The sequence below is a fragment of the Muntiacus reevesi genome, chromosome 1 (genome assembly GCF_963930625.1).
Source record: "Muntiacus reevesi chromosome 1, mMunRee1.1, whole genome shotgun sequence".
Classification (NCBI taxonomy): Eukaryota; Metazoa; Chordata; class Mammalia; order Artiodactyla; family Cervidae; genus Muntiacus; species Muntiacus reevesi.
This window is the reverse complement of record NC_089249.1, coordinates 88,379,069-88,396,885: the sequence shown is the minus strand read 5'-3', so window position 1 is coordinate 88,396,885 and position 17,817 is coordinate 88,379,069. Positions and strand designations below refer to the sequence as shown.

The 17,817-nt window shown below is 42.3% G+C and overlaps 1 protein-coding gene across 1 annotated transcript in view; it reads right to left on the bottom strand.

Annotated features, from left to right (window-relative positions):
- VTCN1 (V-set domain containing T cell activation inhibitor 1) overlaps nt 1-17,817 on the bottom strand; it is a 70,153-nt gene that overhangs the window by 18,022 nt on the left and 34,314 nt on the right. The window contains exon 2 of the mRNA XM_065927112.1: nt 11,478-11,542. Coding sequence (XP_065783184.1) covers nt 11,478-11,542 — 65 coding nt within the window. The remainder of the gene's footprint in view (nt 1-11,477; nt 11,543-17,817) is intronic.

Below are 17,817 nucleotides of genomic sequence, written 5' to 3'. Positions count from 1 at the left end.
ACATCTCAGTTTTTTTTTTAATACTGTTTTTTATTTTTTAGTTCTAAATTTTTGTTTTGACTGCACTGGGTCTTCATTGCAGCGTATGGGCTTAGTTGCCCTGTGGCATGTAGGATCTTAATTCCCCAAACCAGAGATGGAACCCACATCCCCTGTACTGGAAGGCAGGTTCTTAACCACTGGACCACCAAGGAAGTCCCCCATGTCAGTTTTCTAATCACTGACCTTCCATGACTGCCAAGGGCTATGGAGTAAACCTCAGACTAATAGCATGGCCTTCAAAGTGAAGTACTGCAGGCCACATAGGAAATGCCCGTATATATTAGCTCTTATTGCTGCTTTTCCAGCCATACTTTCTACTACATTCTATACTGTAGTTTGCATATCAAGCAATTTATTTATTTGCTGCTTTCAATGGAAAAATACATAAGCAAAGGATACTTGCTATTTTTCAAATTTAAGAGGTTAACATTTTGAACATAGGGATATCTTTGGCCTCTTGTGTCTTCCAGCCCATAAGAGGTTGGAAATGTCTCATTAGCTCCTAGGCCTTTGTAAACAAATGAAGGTAATGGATGTGGGACAGAACTGGAGAAGCAAGCTAGATGAATTTATGTTATAAAGAACAGAGAGCTACTAATGGAAGAAAAAATTATCAGTAAAAAGGAGAGAGAAGAAACAAAAGCACATGCATAGGCTGAGTTGGAAGGATGTTTTGGAGGCTTTAGAGTATGGGAAATGAGAGGCTGTGGCGTAACTGCCATAAATGGCCATCTATGTGGGAGATTTGGGGAAAAAATATGAAAGAGGGTAGTATGCAGTTTAGCTGTGTAATATGAGTGCAACATACCCCACCCCCTGCCTTTTCTTTCTTTTCCTTTTGTGCTGCTCTAATAAAATTCTATTTTTATTTTTGCAAAGATGTACTTGATTTTTTTCAATAAAAGAAAGAACATAAAAAAGTTCAATGTAATAGCAAATTTGACACATCTGCTCTTCCTGTACAGAATCTTGGAACAGTGGGGCTCACAGACAGGCTCTAACAGAGGACCTCATCATGAGGAAAGAGTTTGCCCTGCCTTGGCATTTTCTTTTCATTATTTTTATTTATTTGCCTGCACCAGGCCTTACAGCACATGGGATCTTTTTTTTTTAATTATTTTTTTTTTATTTTTCAGGGGGTTTTGTCATACATTGATGTGAATCAGCCATAGAGTTACACGAATTCCCCATCCTGGTCTCCCATCCCACCTCCCTCTCCACCCGATTCCTCTGGATCTTCCCAGCCCAACAGGCCCGAGCACTTGACTCATGCCTCCCACCTGGGCTGATGGTCTGTTTCACCACAGATAATATACATGCTGTTCTTTCGAAACATCCCACCCTCCCCTTCTCCCACAGAGTTCAAAAGTCTGTTCTGTACTTCTGCGTCTCTTCTTCTGCCCTGCATATAGGGCCATCGTTACCATCTTTCTAAATTCCGTATATATGTGTTAGTATACTGTAATGTTCTTTATCTTTCTGGCTCACCTCACTCTGTATAATGGGCTCCAGTTTCATCCATCTCATTAGAACTGATTCAAATGAATTCTTTTTAACGGCTGAGTAATATTCCATGGTGTATATGTACCACAGCTTCCTTATCCATTCGTCTGCTGATGGGCATCTAGGTTGCTTCCATGTCCTGGCTATTATAAACAGTGCTGCGATGAACATTGGGGTGCACGTGTCTCTTTCAGATCTGGATTCCTCAGTGTGTATGCCCAGAAGTGGTATTGCTGGGTCATATGGTAGTTCTATTTCCAGTTTTTTAAGAAATCTCCACACTGTTTTCCATAGTGGCTGTACTAGTTTGCATTCCCACCAACAGTGTAAGAGGGTTCCCTTTTCTCCACACCCTCTCCAGCATTTATTGCTTGTAGACTTTTGGATAGCAGCCATCCTGACTGGCGTGTAATGGTACCTCATTGTGGTTTTGATTTGCATTTCTCTGATAATAGGCGATGTGGAGCATCTTTTCCACATGGGATCTTTAGTTGTGCCACGTGGGATATAGTTCCCTGACCATGGATCACATCCAGGCCCCCTGCACTGGAAGCATGGAGTCTTAGCCACTGGACCACCAGGGAAGTCCCTTGCTTTCATATTTTCCTGAACATTGCTTTAAAGATTTAATTTGCTTTTTATTTGTTTTTACTTGACAGATTGAGATCCAAGATATTGCAGGCTAGTACTGGTTATATATCTTGACACATACCCTTGTTCATCTTGCACCTACAGTTTATAGTTCCTTCTCCTTTATCATCAATTGTCCAAATCCTACTTATATTCAAGGCTATTCAGATTGAGGGATTCACATGAAACCCTTTTTGATCTGCCAAAACAAAGTTAATAGATTCTCGGGAGGCGGGAGGGGGGATCGGGATGGGGAACACATGTAAATCCATGGCTGATTCATGTCAATGTATGGCAAAAACCACTATAATATTGTAAAGTAATTAGCTTTCAACTAATAAAACTAAATGGAAAAAAAAAGTTAATAGATTCTCTTTGCTCCTCCTGAATGCTTTTCTTTGCCTTTATTGTAGCACCTGTCTCCTTTTACTTTGTCTCTAGTCCATCTCTGGCATCAATTCATAAGTTTTTCAAAGGAAAAGCTGTCTTAATCATATTTGTAAGTCCTGTAAATGTTTTGATGGTTACTTTTATGTGTCAACTTGGCTGGATCACAGAGTACCCAGCCATTTGGTCAGATATTCTGGGCTTCCCTGGTGGCCTGCAATGCAGGAGACCCGGGTTTGATCCCTGGGTTGGGAAGATCCCCTGGAGAAGGAAATGGCAACCCACTCCAGTACTCTTGCCTGGAAAATTCCACAGATGGAGGAGCCTGGTAGGCTACAGTCCATGGGGTCGCAAAGAGTTGGACACAACTAAAGGACTTCACTTTCACTTTCTGGGTATGTCTGTGAGGATGTTTCTGGGGGAGATTAGTATTTGGATCAGTAAAGCAGATCACCTTCCTTAATGTGGGTGGGCCTCATCCAATCAATTAAAGATCTCATAGAACAAAAAGGTGGAGCAAGAGGGGTCTCATGCTGCGTTTGGGCTGGGACATCTGTCTTTTCCTGCCTTCAGTCTTGAACTGTGATTTTTTGTGATTTTGAGCCTGCCCATTTTTAGGCTAGAACTACACCATTGGCTCTTCTGGGTCTCACACCTTTGGACTCAGACTGGAACTGAACTATCTGGGTCTCCAGGTTGCTAACCACAGATCTTAGGACCTCTCAAAATCCACAATCATATGAGCCAATTCCTTCTAAATTTCACTCTCTCTCTCTGCCTTTCTCTCTCTCGCCTCCTCCCTACATCCCCCCGTCACACACACATACTCACACCCACCCTAACGGTTCTGTTTCTCTGGAGAGCCCTGACTGATAAATGTTGGTACTGGAAGTCGGGGTGCTGCTGTAATAAGTACCTAATAAGCATAAGGAGGAAGTTTTGAAACTGGGTAATGGGTGGAGGCTGAAAGAGCTTTGAGGTGTGTGCTAGAAACGTGGATGTTAAGGGCCGTCTGGTGATGTCTCAGATGGGAAATGAGGAACACATTATTGGAAACTGGAGGAAAAGCCGTCCTTGTTAGAAGATGGCACAGAACTTGGCCAAACTGTGTTCTAGTGTTTTGTAGAAGGTAAAACTTGTGAGCCATAAAATTGGATACTTTGCTGAGGCGATTTCTAAGCAAATTGTTGGAAGAGAGGTTTGGTTATTCCTGACTGCTTATACTAAAATATGGGAAAGGAGAAAGATGAATTGAAAAAAAAATTGTTAAGCAAAAAAGATCCATAACTGAGATTTAGAGAATTCTCAGCCTATCAATATTGCAAAAAATGAGAAGACTGTTCTGAAGATAGCACTCAGGGTGTTGGTGAACATCCATTTGATAAGGAGATGATATGTATGACTCATGGATTTTAACAGCCACCACAACAGAAGCCAGGAATAGAGTAGGATTATATATTGCCAGCTTGGTACAGAAAAAACCTAAGGGTATAGAAAAAGGAGACAAAATGAAGGAAGGCTATCAGACTTCTTAGATCCTACACTAAGAGCAGACCACAGTGCTATTTAGCTCTATGCTTCAACAGGCCAGGGGACCTCTCTCAGAACTACTCCGTGTGTGATATTTTGTCATGGCAACCTGAGCAAACTAAGACAAGTGCCTAGTGCTGTTTCTATAGAGAAAAATAATGTTTGTTGAGTGAATGAATAAATGAATGAATCAAAATCAGTTGAAATCAAGACACTGTTTGAAATAATGATTCTATCCAAAGTGATTGTAGGAGTAAGGAACATTTGGCAAGATTATCCCATCTAAATTTTGGTGAAATGTGAGTCAGTGAAAAAAAGAAAAAGCAATGAAAATACGCCATGATTCTCAATAAAATCTTAAAGCAAATGTAACTATTTTATAGCAAGGGTAAATTTCATTGTAGCTTATGAAGTCCCATTAAAGTTGAATTGAAAAATTACTTTTTAGAAAAAGTATATGATTAGCACAATTTATGGAGAGAATGAAATGGTAATGACTTATCTTAGTTCAGTAATTATGTTACCAAATTAATTTTAATGTGTTGGCCTTGAGCCCACAGGTGGAGAGTTTGTTGAAATATCTCTTGAAAAACGTAACGATTAAAAGTAGGCAGCTGTGGAATGCCCCAGGGGCCCCCGCCAGCTCTAGCTCATTTAAGGTTGCATTAAAGATGTGGCAGATGCAATGAGTGCACTGTTGATTAAATCCCCCCTCCTTGTAGAAAATCAGGGAGGAATAAAAGCCAGTGAGAATTTTAAAAACCATGAGGACCTAGGCATTGCTTTCACACCCAGAAAGCAATCAATAAATACTTATTTGTTAGGTGAATAAATGATGGTTACAGGTGATAAAATGAAATTTAATTTGCAAGCAATAGCACACAAATATTGCTTCTCTCAAAAAGAAATCTGTTTTCAATTTGGCCAGCAGATATTGGCTCAAGGAGCTATGTTCTAGGAAGCAGAGTCTGGTCTAATGTGACTCTCCAGGTCTCTTAAACACCAGGGGCTCTTGTGTGGCTGGTTGAGGGTAAAAGGACTTTAAGAGACAGAGTTTTGTATCTACTGTTAAACAGGCATGGGTTTTAAGAATTCTACTGGTCTCAAGATTCCATCAAACCTCTTTAAAGTTAGAAGCCCCAACGACTCTCTGAAAATGAATTCTCTAGCTCCTGGGGGCTAATTACCACCACAGCTCTGGTCTGCATGCAAAATGAGGATTGTCAGAGGGCAGCAAGCTGAAATTGGAGCCTTTCTGTTTTCACATGGATGGGCACTATTCAACTGCCATCTGCAGTAGGAGCAGGAATCTTTTGGGAAGTGGGGATGTAGGTAACACAGGGCAGGGATTCTTTTTTTTTTTTTAATTTATTTTTAATTGGAGGATAATCACTTTACAAGTTGCGTTGGTTCCTGTCACACAGCAAGGTGAATCAGCCGCTAAGTGTTAATCGCTCAGTCGTGTCCAACTCTTTTGCAGCCCTATGGACTGTAGCCCACCTGGCCCCTCTGTCCATGGAATTCTCCAGCCAAGAATACTGGAGTTGGTAGCCACTCCGTTCTCCAGGGGATCTTCCTGCTCCAGGGACTGAACCCAAGACTCCTGCACTGCAGGCAGATTCTTTACCACCTGAGCCATCAGGGAAACCCTGAATCAGCCATAAGTATACATATAATCCTTCCCTCTTGTGCCTGCCACCTGCCCCCACCCCCACCCCCAATCCCACCCCTCTAGGTTGTCACAGAGCACCAGGCTGAGCTCAAGGCAAGGATTCTTTATAGAAATTATGATTCTGGGATGCCCAGTACCACTGGATGAAACCTGGGAAAATGAACTTCCCTTTGAAGTGACTCAGTAAGTTCTGTGGATTCCAATAGCATAGAGAGCTTTCTCAGCATCCACTGCAGCCTGCTGTCAGGATGGGCACCATAGCATATGGTGGAAAGGTGGAAACGCATAGGCTTAAGCCTGCACTGCTGGCACCTGGGGAAGCGCCTGTCAGTGCCACTCTCGCCAGAGAAGAGGGCAGGGTGAAGGAGAACAGTTGCTTTGGGAGAAAACATTAGAAAGGATGCTGGGCCAGGCTAGTGAAAGGAGCAATGTAGGGAAGCAGGTTGGGCTCCAAAATCACTGCAGATGGCGACTGCAGCCATGAAATTAAAAGATGCTTGCTCCTTGGAAGAAAAGCTATGACAAACCTAGATAGTGTATTAAAAAGCAAAGACATGACTTTGCCCACAAAGGTCCGTATGGTCAAGACTGTGGTTTTTCCAGTAGTCGTGTATGGCTGTGAGAGCTGGACCATAAAGAAGGCTGAGTGCTGAAGAATTGATGCTTTTGAACTGTGGTGTTGGAAAAGACTCTTGAGAGACTCTTGGACAGCAAGGAGATCAAACTAGTCAATCCTAAAGGAAATCAGTCCTGAACATTCATTGGAAGGACTGATACTGAAGCTGAAGCTCCAATACTTTGGCTACCTGATGCAAAGAACTGACTCACTGGAAAAGACCCTGATACTGGCAAAGATGGAAGACCAAAGGAGAAGGGGGTGGCAGAGGATGAGATGGTTAGATAGCATCACTGACTCAAGGGACATGAATCTGAGCAAACTCCAGGAGATGGTGAAGGACAGGGAAGCCCAGTGTGTTGCAGTCCATGGGGTCACAGAGTCAAAAATGGCTTAGAAACTGAACAACAGGGAAGCAACAGCAGAACCTGGCATATAAAAACAGGTATCAAGCTCTGGGTGATCAAGTCCCAGCTCTGCCACTTATTGGGCAAGTTTTCTTATTTCTCTATTCCATAATTTTTTTAAATGAAATTATCTGTAAATCCTCATAATCTGTAAAATGGGGATGCTAATAATAGTAGCTCCCTCAGAGGGTCCCTGAAAGGACTAAATGATACAGTGTAGGTAAAGAGCTTAGCATGGTACCTGACTTGCCACATGTTGAACCTTAAATCAATGATATTGATGACCATTATTAGTTAGAACCATTTAGGAAGATTGCAGATCAGCACACAAGGAGGAAAGAAATATTTTACTAAATGCTTGCAGTGACTCAGTTTAAGCCAGATAACAACCTTGAGAGGTAGGAATTATACTGTTCTACCCATTTTATGAATAGGATAAAGAAGTTCTGTGAGATTAAATGACTTGCCTAAAGCCCTATATCTAGCTAGTGGTGGAGCCAGTATCAAACTCAGTCTTGTCTGAGTTTTTCCTAAGCCTGAAAGTGAAAGTCGTTCAGTGGCATCCAACTCTTTCCAGTCCATGGAATTCTCTAGGCCAGATACTGGAGTGGGTAGCCGTTCCTGTCTCCAGCAGATCTTCCCAACCCAGGAATCAAACCAGGGTCTCCTGCATTGCAGGTGAATTCTTTACCAGCTGAGCTACCAGGGAAGCTCTAAGTCTGTATTCCTTCTATCACATTTTGCTGATATCCAGGGCCAGATTGAGATATGTGGAGAGCCTACCCATGAAAACAGTATCCCCACCTCATGTAAAGATAAAAACAATTAAAAACCTTACAAGAAGTATAAGAAAGGTCAACCTCTATTTGATTTCCCAGATGACTCCAGTGAAAAAAAATGTATCAATTTCTTTTCAAACCACTTCAATGTTTGTGTTTTGGTGCCAGACTACTGCTACTGCTAAGTCACTTCAGCCGTGTCCGACTCTGTGCGACCCCATCCCTGGGACTCTCCAGGCAAGAACACTGGAGTGGGTTGCCATTTTCTTCTCCAATGCATAAAAGTGAAAAGTGAAAGTGAAGTCACTCAGTCATGTCTGACTCTTCAAGGCACCTGCCTTAGTGTTTATCCAGTGACCAAAGATGCAGCATCATTAGGAGGCAGTGTCTAGTGTCCAGGATTCCTTAACTTCAGAGGAATTGCCTGGTGTGGCCAGGAAATCGTACAAGTTTTAGGAGGTGCTGTGTGAATGCATTAATAATAGCAAATGATTAATGGCACTGATGGTATCAATGTAAACAATAATAGCAGCCCATTTATTACACATATATGTGTCTGGCACTTTATAAACACTTTTTCATGTAATTCCCACAGTGACTCTCACTATTTTCCCAGTGAGGTTCTAGAAAGTTAAGTTACATCCCAAAGGATACACAATGTTATCCCTGAGGTTAGAGCAACTCTGATCTCTAAGTGTTTCTACCACACAGAGCTGTTCAAAGTTACCCCCGGGGTGGGTGACAGCACAGACCAGCAGAGTACCGTCAGGGGCCTTTCCACTGCATCTCCCTCCTTCTTACAGGGTCACTCACCAAGGCTGCCCTAAAACCAGCCTGATGGGAGCTGCACAGCCTCTCTTCCCAACCAACCACCTCGAATGCATTTGGGGTCCATATTTAGAGTTTAGAAGGCGTGTAATGCCTATCAGAAGGTGACCTATACAGCCTCAGGAAAGTTACAAAGAAATAGGTTTTTTTTCCTGTATTTAGAAATATCTTTATCACCTGTGGTCTCAGGAATAATGCCTGCAAGTTACACCAGAAAACATCCTTCTGTGTTAGAGCTCTGTGTTACATGAGTGTCATGGGTATAGGGCGATTGGTGGGAGTGTGGGTTCTGGAAGCAAATGTCCAGGGCTTGAAATGCAATTATGTGTTTGTGCCTGGTTGCTAGCTGTGTGCAACTTGACACAAGTTTCTAATCAGGACATAGTAATATTTATCTCTTATTTGTTGTGAGTTGTAAATCAGATAATATAGGCAAAGTTATTTGGCACCATGAGGTGAACACAAAAAAGATGTGAAAAATATCACTGCCAGCACCACCATCATCTACCTAATGCTATTTGCTTAATTTCATTGTCTAATATATTAATCCAGCTAACGTTTTATCTAACTCATTTAAAATGCGGTAATGTCGTGCTCTCAGGTACAGGTTATGGTTCCTTTAATAAATAGGCAATTGAGAAAAATCCAACTAAATAGTGTTAAACTAATAAACAGTCCATTTAATCCAAAATAGCCAGCTTTTACTTTTTGAAGGAGAAAGAAGGCAGAAAACCTTTCATTGGTGGTAGCTCATGGCTGAACCGAGTGAACTGTGACTTCTGTCTATGTATTTACCCCTCCTTGCCTCTGTCCACTTGTCTATTCAAAAAACACTTAAAGAGTCTTCTTTGTATTCAAGGAACTGTTGCTACACATTTGGAATCTGGTTCCCTGACCAGGGATCAAACCCGGCCCCCTCTACCTTGGGAACTCGGAGTCTTAGCCAGTGGACCACCAGGGAAGTCCCCGTTTTTCATATAGAATGTACTATTCTGTGTCTTGCTCTGTCGCTCAACATTATGTTTCTCATTTGAGAACATACATCTCTCAGTCACCAGGAAACAGAAGTTAAAATCACAGCAGTCTTCCACAATATCCAGTGTTGGTGAGGACGTGATGCACTGGGTCCCTCATACACCTCTGGTTAAGAACTTGGTAAATCACTTTGGAAAACGAAATGGCAGTATCTACTAGGATCTGTTTATTGGCTTTTTGGACATACTGTTTTGTGAAGTGCTTATTTTAAGATACTAGAAAAAGAATTAAAAGTAAGCAACAACTAGGTCCTACTGTATAGCAAAGGGAATTATATCTAGTCTTCTGGTTTAAACCGTAGTGAAAAGAATTTTTTTTTTTTAAAGAATGTACATATGTGTATAACTGAGTCACTTTACTATGAAGCAGAAATTAGTACATTATAAATCAACTATACTTCAACAAAGATTTTTTTAAATAAAAAAGAACTTAAATGGGTCATCACTTAAAAAAAAAGAATTAAAAGACAGCAAAACAAAGCAGGAAGAGGAACATTAATAAAGATAAAAGCTAGAATTAATTAAATAAGGAAATCAGAGAAAGTAAAAATAAAACCAAAACCTGGTTCCTTCAAAACTACTATAAAGCTAATTAACACCTTGTAAATCTATTTTAAGATGACAGAAGGTTGGGGGAGAAAGAGCACCCAAGATTAGGAATAGGAAGACATAAGATAAAGAGAAAACAAATTATAAAAGAATATTAGAATGAAATAGGCTAGTGAGCTCAGAAACAGATCCATACACATTTGGATACTTGATTTATGATAAAAATAACACTAATGAGAAGTGGGGGAAGGATAGTGTTTTGACCCATCTTAACCACCGTCTTTGCCCATGCACAAAATTATTCTAGATGGTTGTAGATATAAATGTGAGAGGTTAAACATTAAAGCTTCTATAAGATAACCTAGAAGAAAATATTTATGACCTTGGAATAGGTAGATATCTTAAACAAACTGCTTACCAAAAATTCCTGGTGTAAAGAAAAAGTTGTACTGTGTTAAAATTAGGAACTTCACTCATTGAAAGACATCCTTAAGAGAGTGAAAAAGCAATCCAGAGAGTAGAAGAGATTTCTCAATATATATAACCAAATCGCACTCAGCATATAATTCCTACGTATCAAAAGAAAAAGATAACCCAATAGAAAAATAGATGAAAGACAAAATACACATTTTTATCGATAAAGAAAATGGAGAAAGATGCTAATATCTTCTCTAGGCAAACACATCTACAACGAGTTTTATTCATTTAGGCCTTGTGATTACTATTTAGTGGCAGCACACACATTGAAGGAGAGTGACAGAGCGAAAAGACAGCTGGAACTATAAGAACTAAAGTTATCAAGTGACAGCTTTGGCCACAGTCTAAGTTAAAATAAATGTGTTGGCCTGAGTCAGGCGCTTCAAGGGAAATGAAGCAAATGACTTTCTTCAGAGAGGACAGCTGCTGGTCTAACGCATTCAATGTCTTAATCTGGCATCCATAATAGATGCTCCTGAGACGTGGCCTACACAGAAGAGAGGACTGTTGCTGCAACCGACATCAGTTGACTGCCTTTGGAAACTCACCATCCACGCCGCAGTGGCATCTGTTTCCCACAAGAAACAGCAGTTATGACCAGTAAGTATTCTGTTTAAGAACCCTGTCTTTGAAGACTTGGTATTCTTCAACACTTCAGCTGAAGCCTCATTGCAAAGGAATCATCTACTGAGGTCACCTGTTGACAGAGTGGCTCAGCCGAGGCACTTAGCTGTGATCCCAGAATGATAGCTTCAGCACTGTCTGGTGAAGACAACAGTCCGAGAGACATTCCATTTGTTTCTCTCAACTACCTGGGAATGTAGGTATTGTTTCCTCCACGTCATATATGGGGGAACTGAGGTCTGTGGAGTTAAATAACTAAGGGGCAGAGAACACAGCCAGTAAATAGAAGAACCAGTGCTATCCTCTGAGGCGTGCTGGGTTCAGACCCTGTGTTCTTGCCATTCTACACATTAAATGATTAGGGACTTACTGATCGTGGTAATGCAGGAAATCACATACCTGAAATACCAAAACCGATGATAAATGCAATTGCTCCAGCCAGAATAATGATGATGCTAATAATGCTATGGAGAGAGAAAGAAACAGGAAGTTACTTCTTTATTCCACTTAACATGCTGCTGTGCAACCTGGGCTCATACCTGCCCTTTGTAACAGGTTCTATATAAAGACTCTCAACTTTTTCTTCAACATATGTCCTTTCCTAGAAATAGGTGCCCCAGAAAGGGATCTCAACAATTCCATCCTCGGCCCTCTGGGTGCTGGGATATATTAAAGGAGTGGCTCTTTTGTTTGACTAAGTGCATCATCTTACTTTCCTATTTCCAGATCAGTGAAGATTAGACACAAAGACTGCTGGGGAAAACCCAATGGCATTTCTGTAATGCCAGGTGCCATTTGAGGGAGACTAGCTCAATCCTTAGCCCACCCTGAGCATTACTGCATCCCTCTTATTACATCATTAATCTATCTGTTTTGTCTCCTTCCATAGACTTTAAACTCCACTAAGGACAGCGGTCATATCTTTGCTTTGTACCCACTAGTTCGCTTCACTCTGTAGATCCTCTGTGAGAGTTTGTTTTATTAAAACAGTAAGAAGTTTATTACAGAGAGCTTAGGAAATACAGATAAGCAAAAATAAGACAATAAAGTCACCTGAAACTCCACCATCCAGACATAACAACTGGTAACTTCTTGATATGTTATCTTGCCAGTTTTCAATGAGCAGATTAATAAATGATGTTTAGGAAATAAACAAATAAGGAAATGCTGCTTACATTTACTGAGTGCTAGAATTATGTCATAGACATGTTGTTTTAGGCACCATTTATGGACTATGTCAATTATCCATGTGATAACCTTATGAGGTAAACAAACATCTCAATTTTACAGATGAAGTCATGACATAGAGATAGGAAGCTTCTTCCCTAACTTCACACGGTTGGTAAGTGGCAGAGCTGGGATTAGAATCTGTCTCCAGACTCTGCACTTGACTGCTTCCTACACGGCCTCCCAGGAATGGGGGTTCAAGACGGGGTGTGTCCCTCCTCTCTGCCCAGAGGAACCCATTAGGGGATACCGGCTTGAGCTGCTGAGAGTGACTCAGACAGAACAGAAGGTGCAGGTCAGAGCTGGCATGGTGGCAAAACAGTCCCTGGGAAGCTTGCCCAGCGCTGCCTGCTCCGGCGCACAAGTCATCAGGCAGGTGTGCTCTGCCACAGTCTCGTTGCTGCCAACTCACACACTGCCTGCACCCACACTGATGTTATGCAATAGGCAGACAAAAGAGAGGCACAGGGAGGCATTTTACTTGCTGCCCCGAATAGGCTCATTGTACCCAGTTGCCCTCAGCTCAAGGATGGGCCCACCAGAGAGAAACGATAGACTCACGAGGAACAATTTGAGTAAACAGTTCCCCTAGAGGTTAAGCCCTCATGAGGTATAGCCACAGGGACAACAATTGAACAAGCAAAATGATCACTAGGACTGACAAGTTGTCTGCAATTGCTTCCAAGAAGAGACCTCATTTGACCACTCCCCCTTTTTCTTACACACCTAGGTGTGGCCTCAGATATTATTGGGCCGAGTGTGTGAGAATAGCTCAACAAACTTATAGCAAGAGGTACCGTCTGGCTCTCTGACTACTGAGCTGGACAGAGCAGACTTGCATTTGTGACCCGGGAATCACTTACCTTGGGTGAATTACTTTGTCTCTCTGAGACTCAGTTTCTTTATCTTTAAAATGGGAGTAGGAATAATTCCTGCTCCATCTGTTATAAAAATATTACAAGTTGAAGTGTGCCTGGCCCTACTCATATTTTGAAGTCCTGACCCCCAGGACCTCAGAATGTGACTATTTGGCAACAGTCACTGCAGATGTGCTTAGTTAAGATGAAATCGTATTGGAGTACCGCTGTGCTTAGTCGTTAAGTCATGTCCAACCCTTTGCAACCCCATGGACTGTAGTCTACCAGGCTGCTCTGTCTATGGCAATTCTCCAGGCAAGAATACTGAAGTGGGTTGCCATTCCCTTCTTCAGGTGATCTTCCCAACCCAGAGATCGAAGCCCGGTCTCCCGCATTGCAGGCGGATTCTTTACTGTCTGAACCACCAGGGCAACCCACGCTGGAGTTCCGTATGACTGGTGTAATCCCTTCTCCAGTGGATCTTCCTGACCCAGGAATCGAACTGGGGTCTCCTGCATTGCAGGCAGATTCTTTACCAGCTGAGCTACCAGGGAAGCCCCTGGAGTAGGGTGGGCCCTAATTCAACATGACTGGTGTCCTTATATAAAGGGGGTAGTTGGACACAGACACTCACAGGGAGAACAGCATGTGAAGATGGAAGTGGAGATCTAGAAGCCAAGGAACACCAAAGATTGCCTACAAATACCCCTGAACAGATTCTTCTCATGGTCCTCATGGGAGGAACCACCTAGACTGCTAGTCTCCAAAACAGTGAGACAATATTTTTTTTCTGTTGTTACCCAGTTTGTGGTATTTTATTACAGCTGCTCTAGCTTTGATCTTGTTTTAAGATCAAAATGGGCAATGATTGTTGCATATTTCATACAAAGCTATTCATATGTTTCTTTTTTTTTTTTGTAAAAAAAAATTTACCTCTGGCTATTTGTTGCATGCTTATTATTAAAAGCTATGACTTAAATCTGGAGAATAACCCAACTGGTAATAATAAAAATATCATAAGTATTTTGGCATATCAAAAAGAGCATGTAGTAAGCTTGGTGCTAAGCATTCAGTGCACATTTTCTCATTTGTTTGAATGATCAGGTCCTGGTCTCCTTAATTTCTCTCATATTCCTCCTTTTCTGTCCCCACTGCTCCTGGTCACCACCATGTCTAGCAGCATCGTTGCAACACTCTCCTGACAGCCCTGCTTCTAGACTAAAACCTTCCTAACCCATGCTTCACCCGGCCAGAATCAGTGGTGACTCCAGAATGTTTTATTATGTATTTATTTCTGACTGCATGGGGTCTTTGTTGCTGCGCACAGGCTTTTTCTAGTTGCAAGTGGGGGTTTCTCTCTAGATGCAGTGCACGGCTTCTCATTGCGGTGCCATGGCTTCTCCTGTTGCAGAGAGCGGGCTCTAGGCATGCAACCTTAGTAGCTGTGGTGCTCAGGCTCCAGAGAGTCGTGGTGCACAGGCTGAGCCGCTCCACCACACGTGGGATCTTAGTTCTCAGACCAGGGACGCTCCACAGCACGTGGGATCTTAGTTCTCAGACCAGGGACGGAACCTGCATTGGCAGGTTTCTTAACCACTGGACCACTAGGGAAATCCCAGAATTTCTGTATGAGTGAGGCTTAGGGGAGATGACCCAGTTGAAATGGGGCTGAGGGTGATACTGGGGCAGTATAATGCTATAATCACGGCATGGCTGCTGTGTCCAGCCTGAACAGGTTCACATCCCAGGACCACTAGGTACTAACTGCGGACCTTGTTTCCATTCCTTCCTGTGAAGACTGAGTTGACACATTTTAAAAGGTCACCTAGAACAGCGGCACACAGGAAGCTTTAATCAGTATTAGCAATTACCATTCTTGTTTTTCTTCTGTGGTTATATAACAAGCACAGGTTTCTAACTAAATATACATTTCCTTGGTGGTGCCAATGGAGATGCTTGTGAGGACCACCCGTTGCTTAGCTACAGAGCTACTGGTCAGAATGACTACAAAACTAATCATACTAGTCCTGTGCTTAAAACTTCAAGTGCCTTTCCATCTCCCTGTGGTAAAAATCCACTTTGTGATGTAGACAACATGGCCTTCCAAAGGGAGTCTTAGCCCTCTCTCTCCAGCCTTGCTGCCTCCCACACTGCCCCTGGCATCCTGCACTCCAGACCACACTTCCAGCCTTCTGGGCCATCACAGATCTCCCTGCCACAGGCCTACCCCCTCTAACAAGGTGGGTGGACAGCAGAGACACTGAATAGCTACCTGGACCCTCACCAGCAGGGAGGGGACAGTGGAGATTGTACATCACAGTCAGAGCCACTGAGCCCATCTCCCTCACCCCGAGGCCCACATGCTTTCCCTGCAGGGGAAGCAGATCCCTGCTGTCTGTCAGCAAGTTCCCTCTCTAAGCAGAAATCACCTTGAGGTTTGTGCTGAGCCGGTATTCCCTTGGGAAACAGCTCAACCTCCAGAGCCTTGGAAAGAGAAGCAGGAACTATCAGAGCAGCCAAATGAAATAATTCCTGTCTGCTGCTTGTTAATTTTTTTAAAAGATGAATAAAATATTTCACATAAGGTGTTCTTACATTGCTTTTTGGTTTTTACTTCCCCTGAATAATTTTTAATAACTAACGCTACAGGAAATGTTTAATGCAAAACTGTGTCTTCTAACCAACTGCATTGGAATTCACAGTGCACGTTTGTTAGACTCTCCTGACAAAGAAGCCCAGATGACAGCCAGTGTCTTTGGAGGATTTGTTCACTTGATAAGCATTTATTAAGTACTTCCTAAGTGCAGGACATTGTTCTGGGCAATATGGAGGAAGTAGACAGGTGAAGTAAACCAAATGCCTGCCCTCAAGAAACTTACAGTAAATTGAGGTAAGACACACAGACGTAAAACATACACAAACATACATCGCACATGCAGACACATGTACATGCCACTGTAATAAGACATAATGTGGTGAGGGTTTCAGAGAAGAGAGGAACAAGTTCTCACAGGAATTCTAGGAAGGTAGGAAGTTATTTTCAGGGCTTCCCCGGTGGCTCAGCTAGTAAAGAATCTGCCTGCAATGTGAGACACCCGGATTCGATCACTGGGTTGAGAAGATCCCCTGGAGAAGGGAAAGGCTACCCACTCCAATATTCTGCCCTGGAGAATTCCGGGGACTGTGTATATTCCATGGGGTTGCAAAGAGTCAGACATGATTGAGCACCTTTCACTTCACTTCACTTCACTTCAGGAACTTATTTAAATCTGAGAGAAGTAGGGAGAATCAAAGTACACTTTCATGGACAAATTTCAAAGAAAGTAAAGAGAAAGTCTTCATCCAAAAATATGTTTAGCTAATTCATGCTAATATATACTCTGTATCCAAGGCAGAACCAAAAAGAAAAGTTGTTTCTGCTGCATTGCACAGGGTCAGGACCCGAGCATCACACCATAGAGCTCTGGGCCCGCGGAGGGAAGTTTCAGGGGCTGCAGACCTTGGCCTTTCAGGGGAGGGGCCCGCCTTGCAGCCTGGGAATCAGCATAAAACATCCACACAACCTCAGGATGGCTTCGCTCACTTCTCTCATGTGTCTTTGCTTCAGCTGCTGGCCCTCTCTGCGGCACTTGAAAAAATGAGGCATTTCTGTTAAGACGTGCTGTATTCCTGAATAACCTCATGTTCTACAAAATCACACAACGAGCGTAATAGGGCTTATGGGGGAAAAATGGGGTTAAGGGAAGACCATTCAAAACCCATGTGACTCTGTGATCGGTCTCTTAAGAGACACAGTAATTGGTACCTTGGGAGATGACTTGGCAGACAAAGCAGGCAGCTTAGTAGGCCCAGAAGCTGCTGCAGGGAAAATTTTAAATGCCCAGAAACCACTGAGTGGAAACTCCAACTTAAGGTGATATGAGGCAGTGAGGTTGTGGTAAAGGTGGGTACAGTGGCGTAAAGTGGAACCTGGGGGGTGCAAGGCCGATGTGGGCCTCTGGGGTGGGAGCCCCAAGTGCATGGGTTCATTTAAAATTAAAAGAAAAATAGAAGAGAAAGCCACACTCAGCCCTTCCCACCGACACTGTCATTCTCTGCTGTTTCAGCTCCTCTCGCCTTGGAAAAATTTGCCTGTGACTAAATACTACGTCCACGTTAAACTCTATCAGTGCCCTCTTTTCCAACCACATATGAGCTAATTGATTGTATAGATATCTATATTGCAGCATACAGACTATAGTAATGAGTTACCAAGACAAGATTGATGATTCCCGAACCCTGCAGTTTCAGAAGTTCCAAATAGGCAATCCCTTTGACCTAACAATCACTCCTCTAAATGGGGTACCACCTCCTTCTGGCTATATGAGACCCTAATAAATTTTATTTTCAATTCCTTGTTGAAAAAGAAGCAATGTTTAATCTTCTTTGGTTTATATTTTTAATGGAATGTGTTATTCATACGTGCTTCCAAAATTGTCTGAAATTCCTAGAAATTTATCAATTCAAGGTCTTTGCTATCTGTGATATGTCCAGTTATAGTGTAATTAGTCATAATTCCAGTTATTATCTTAAAATGCTATTTCACTGAAACAATCAAATTTCCTTGTCAATTGCATTGAAGTGAACTCTCATCAGGTCTTTAAAAAAAAGAAAAG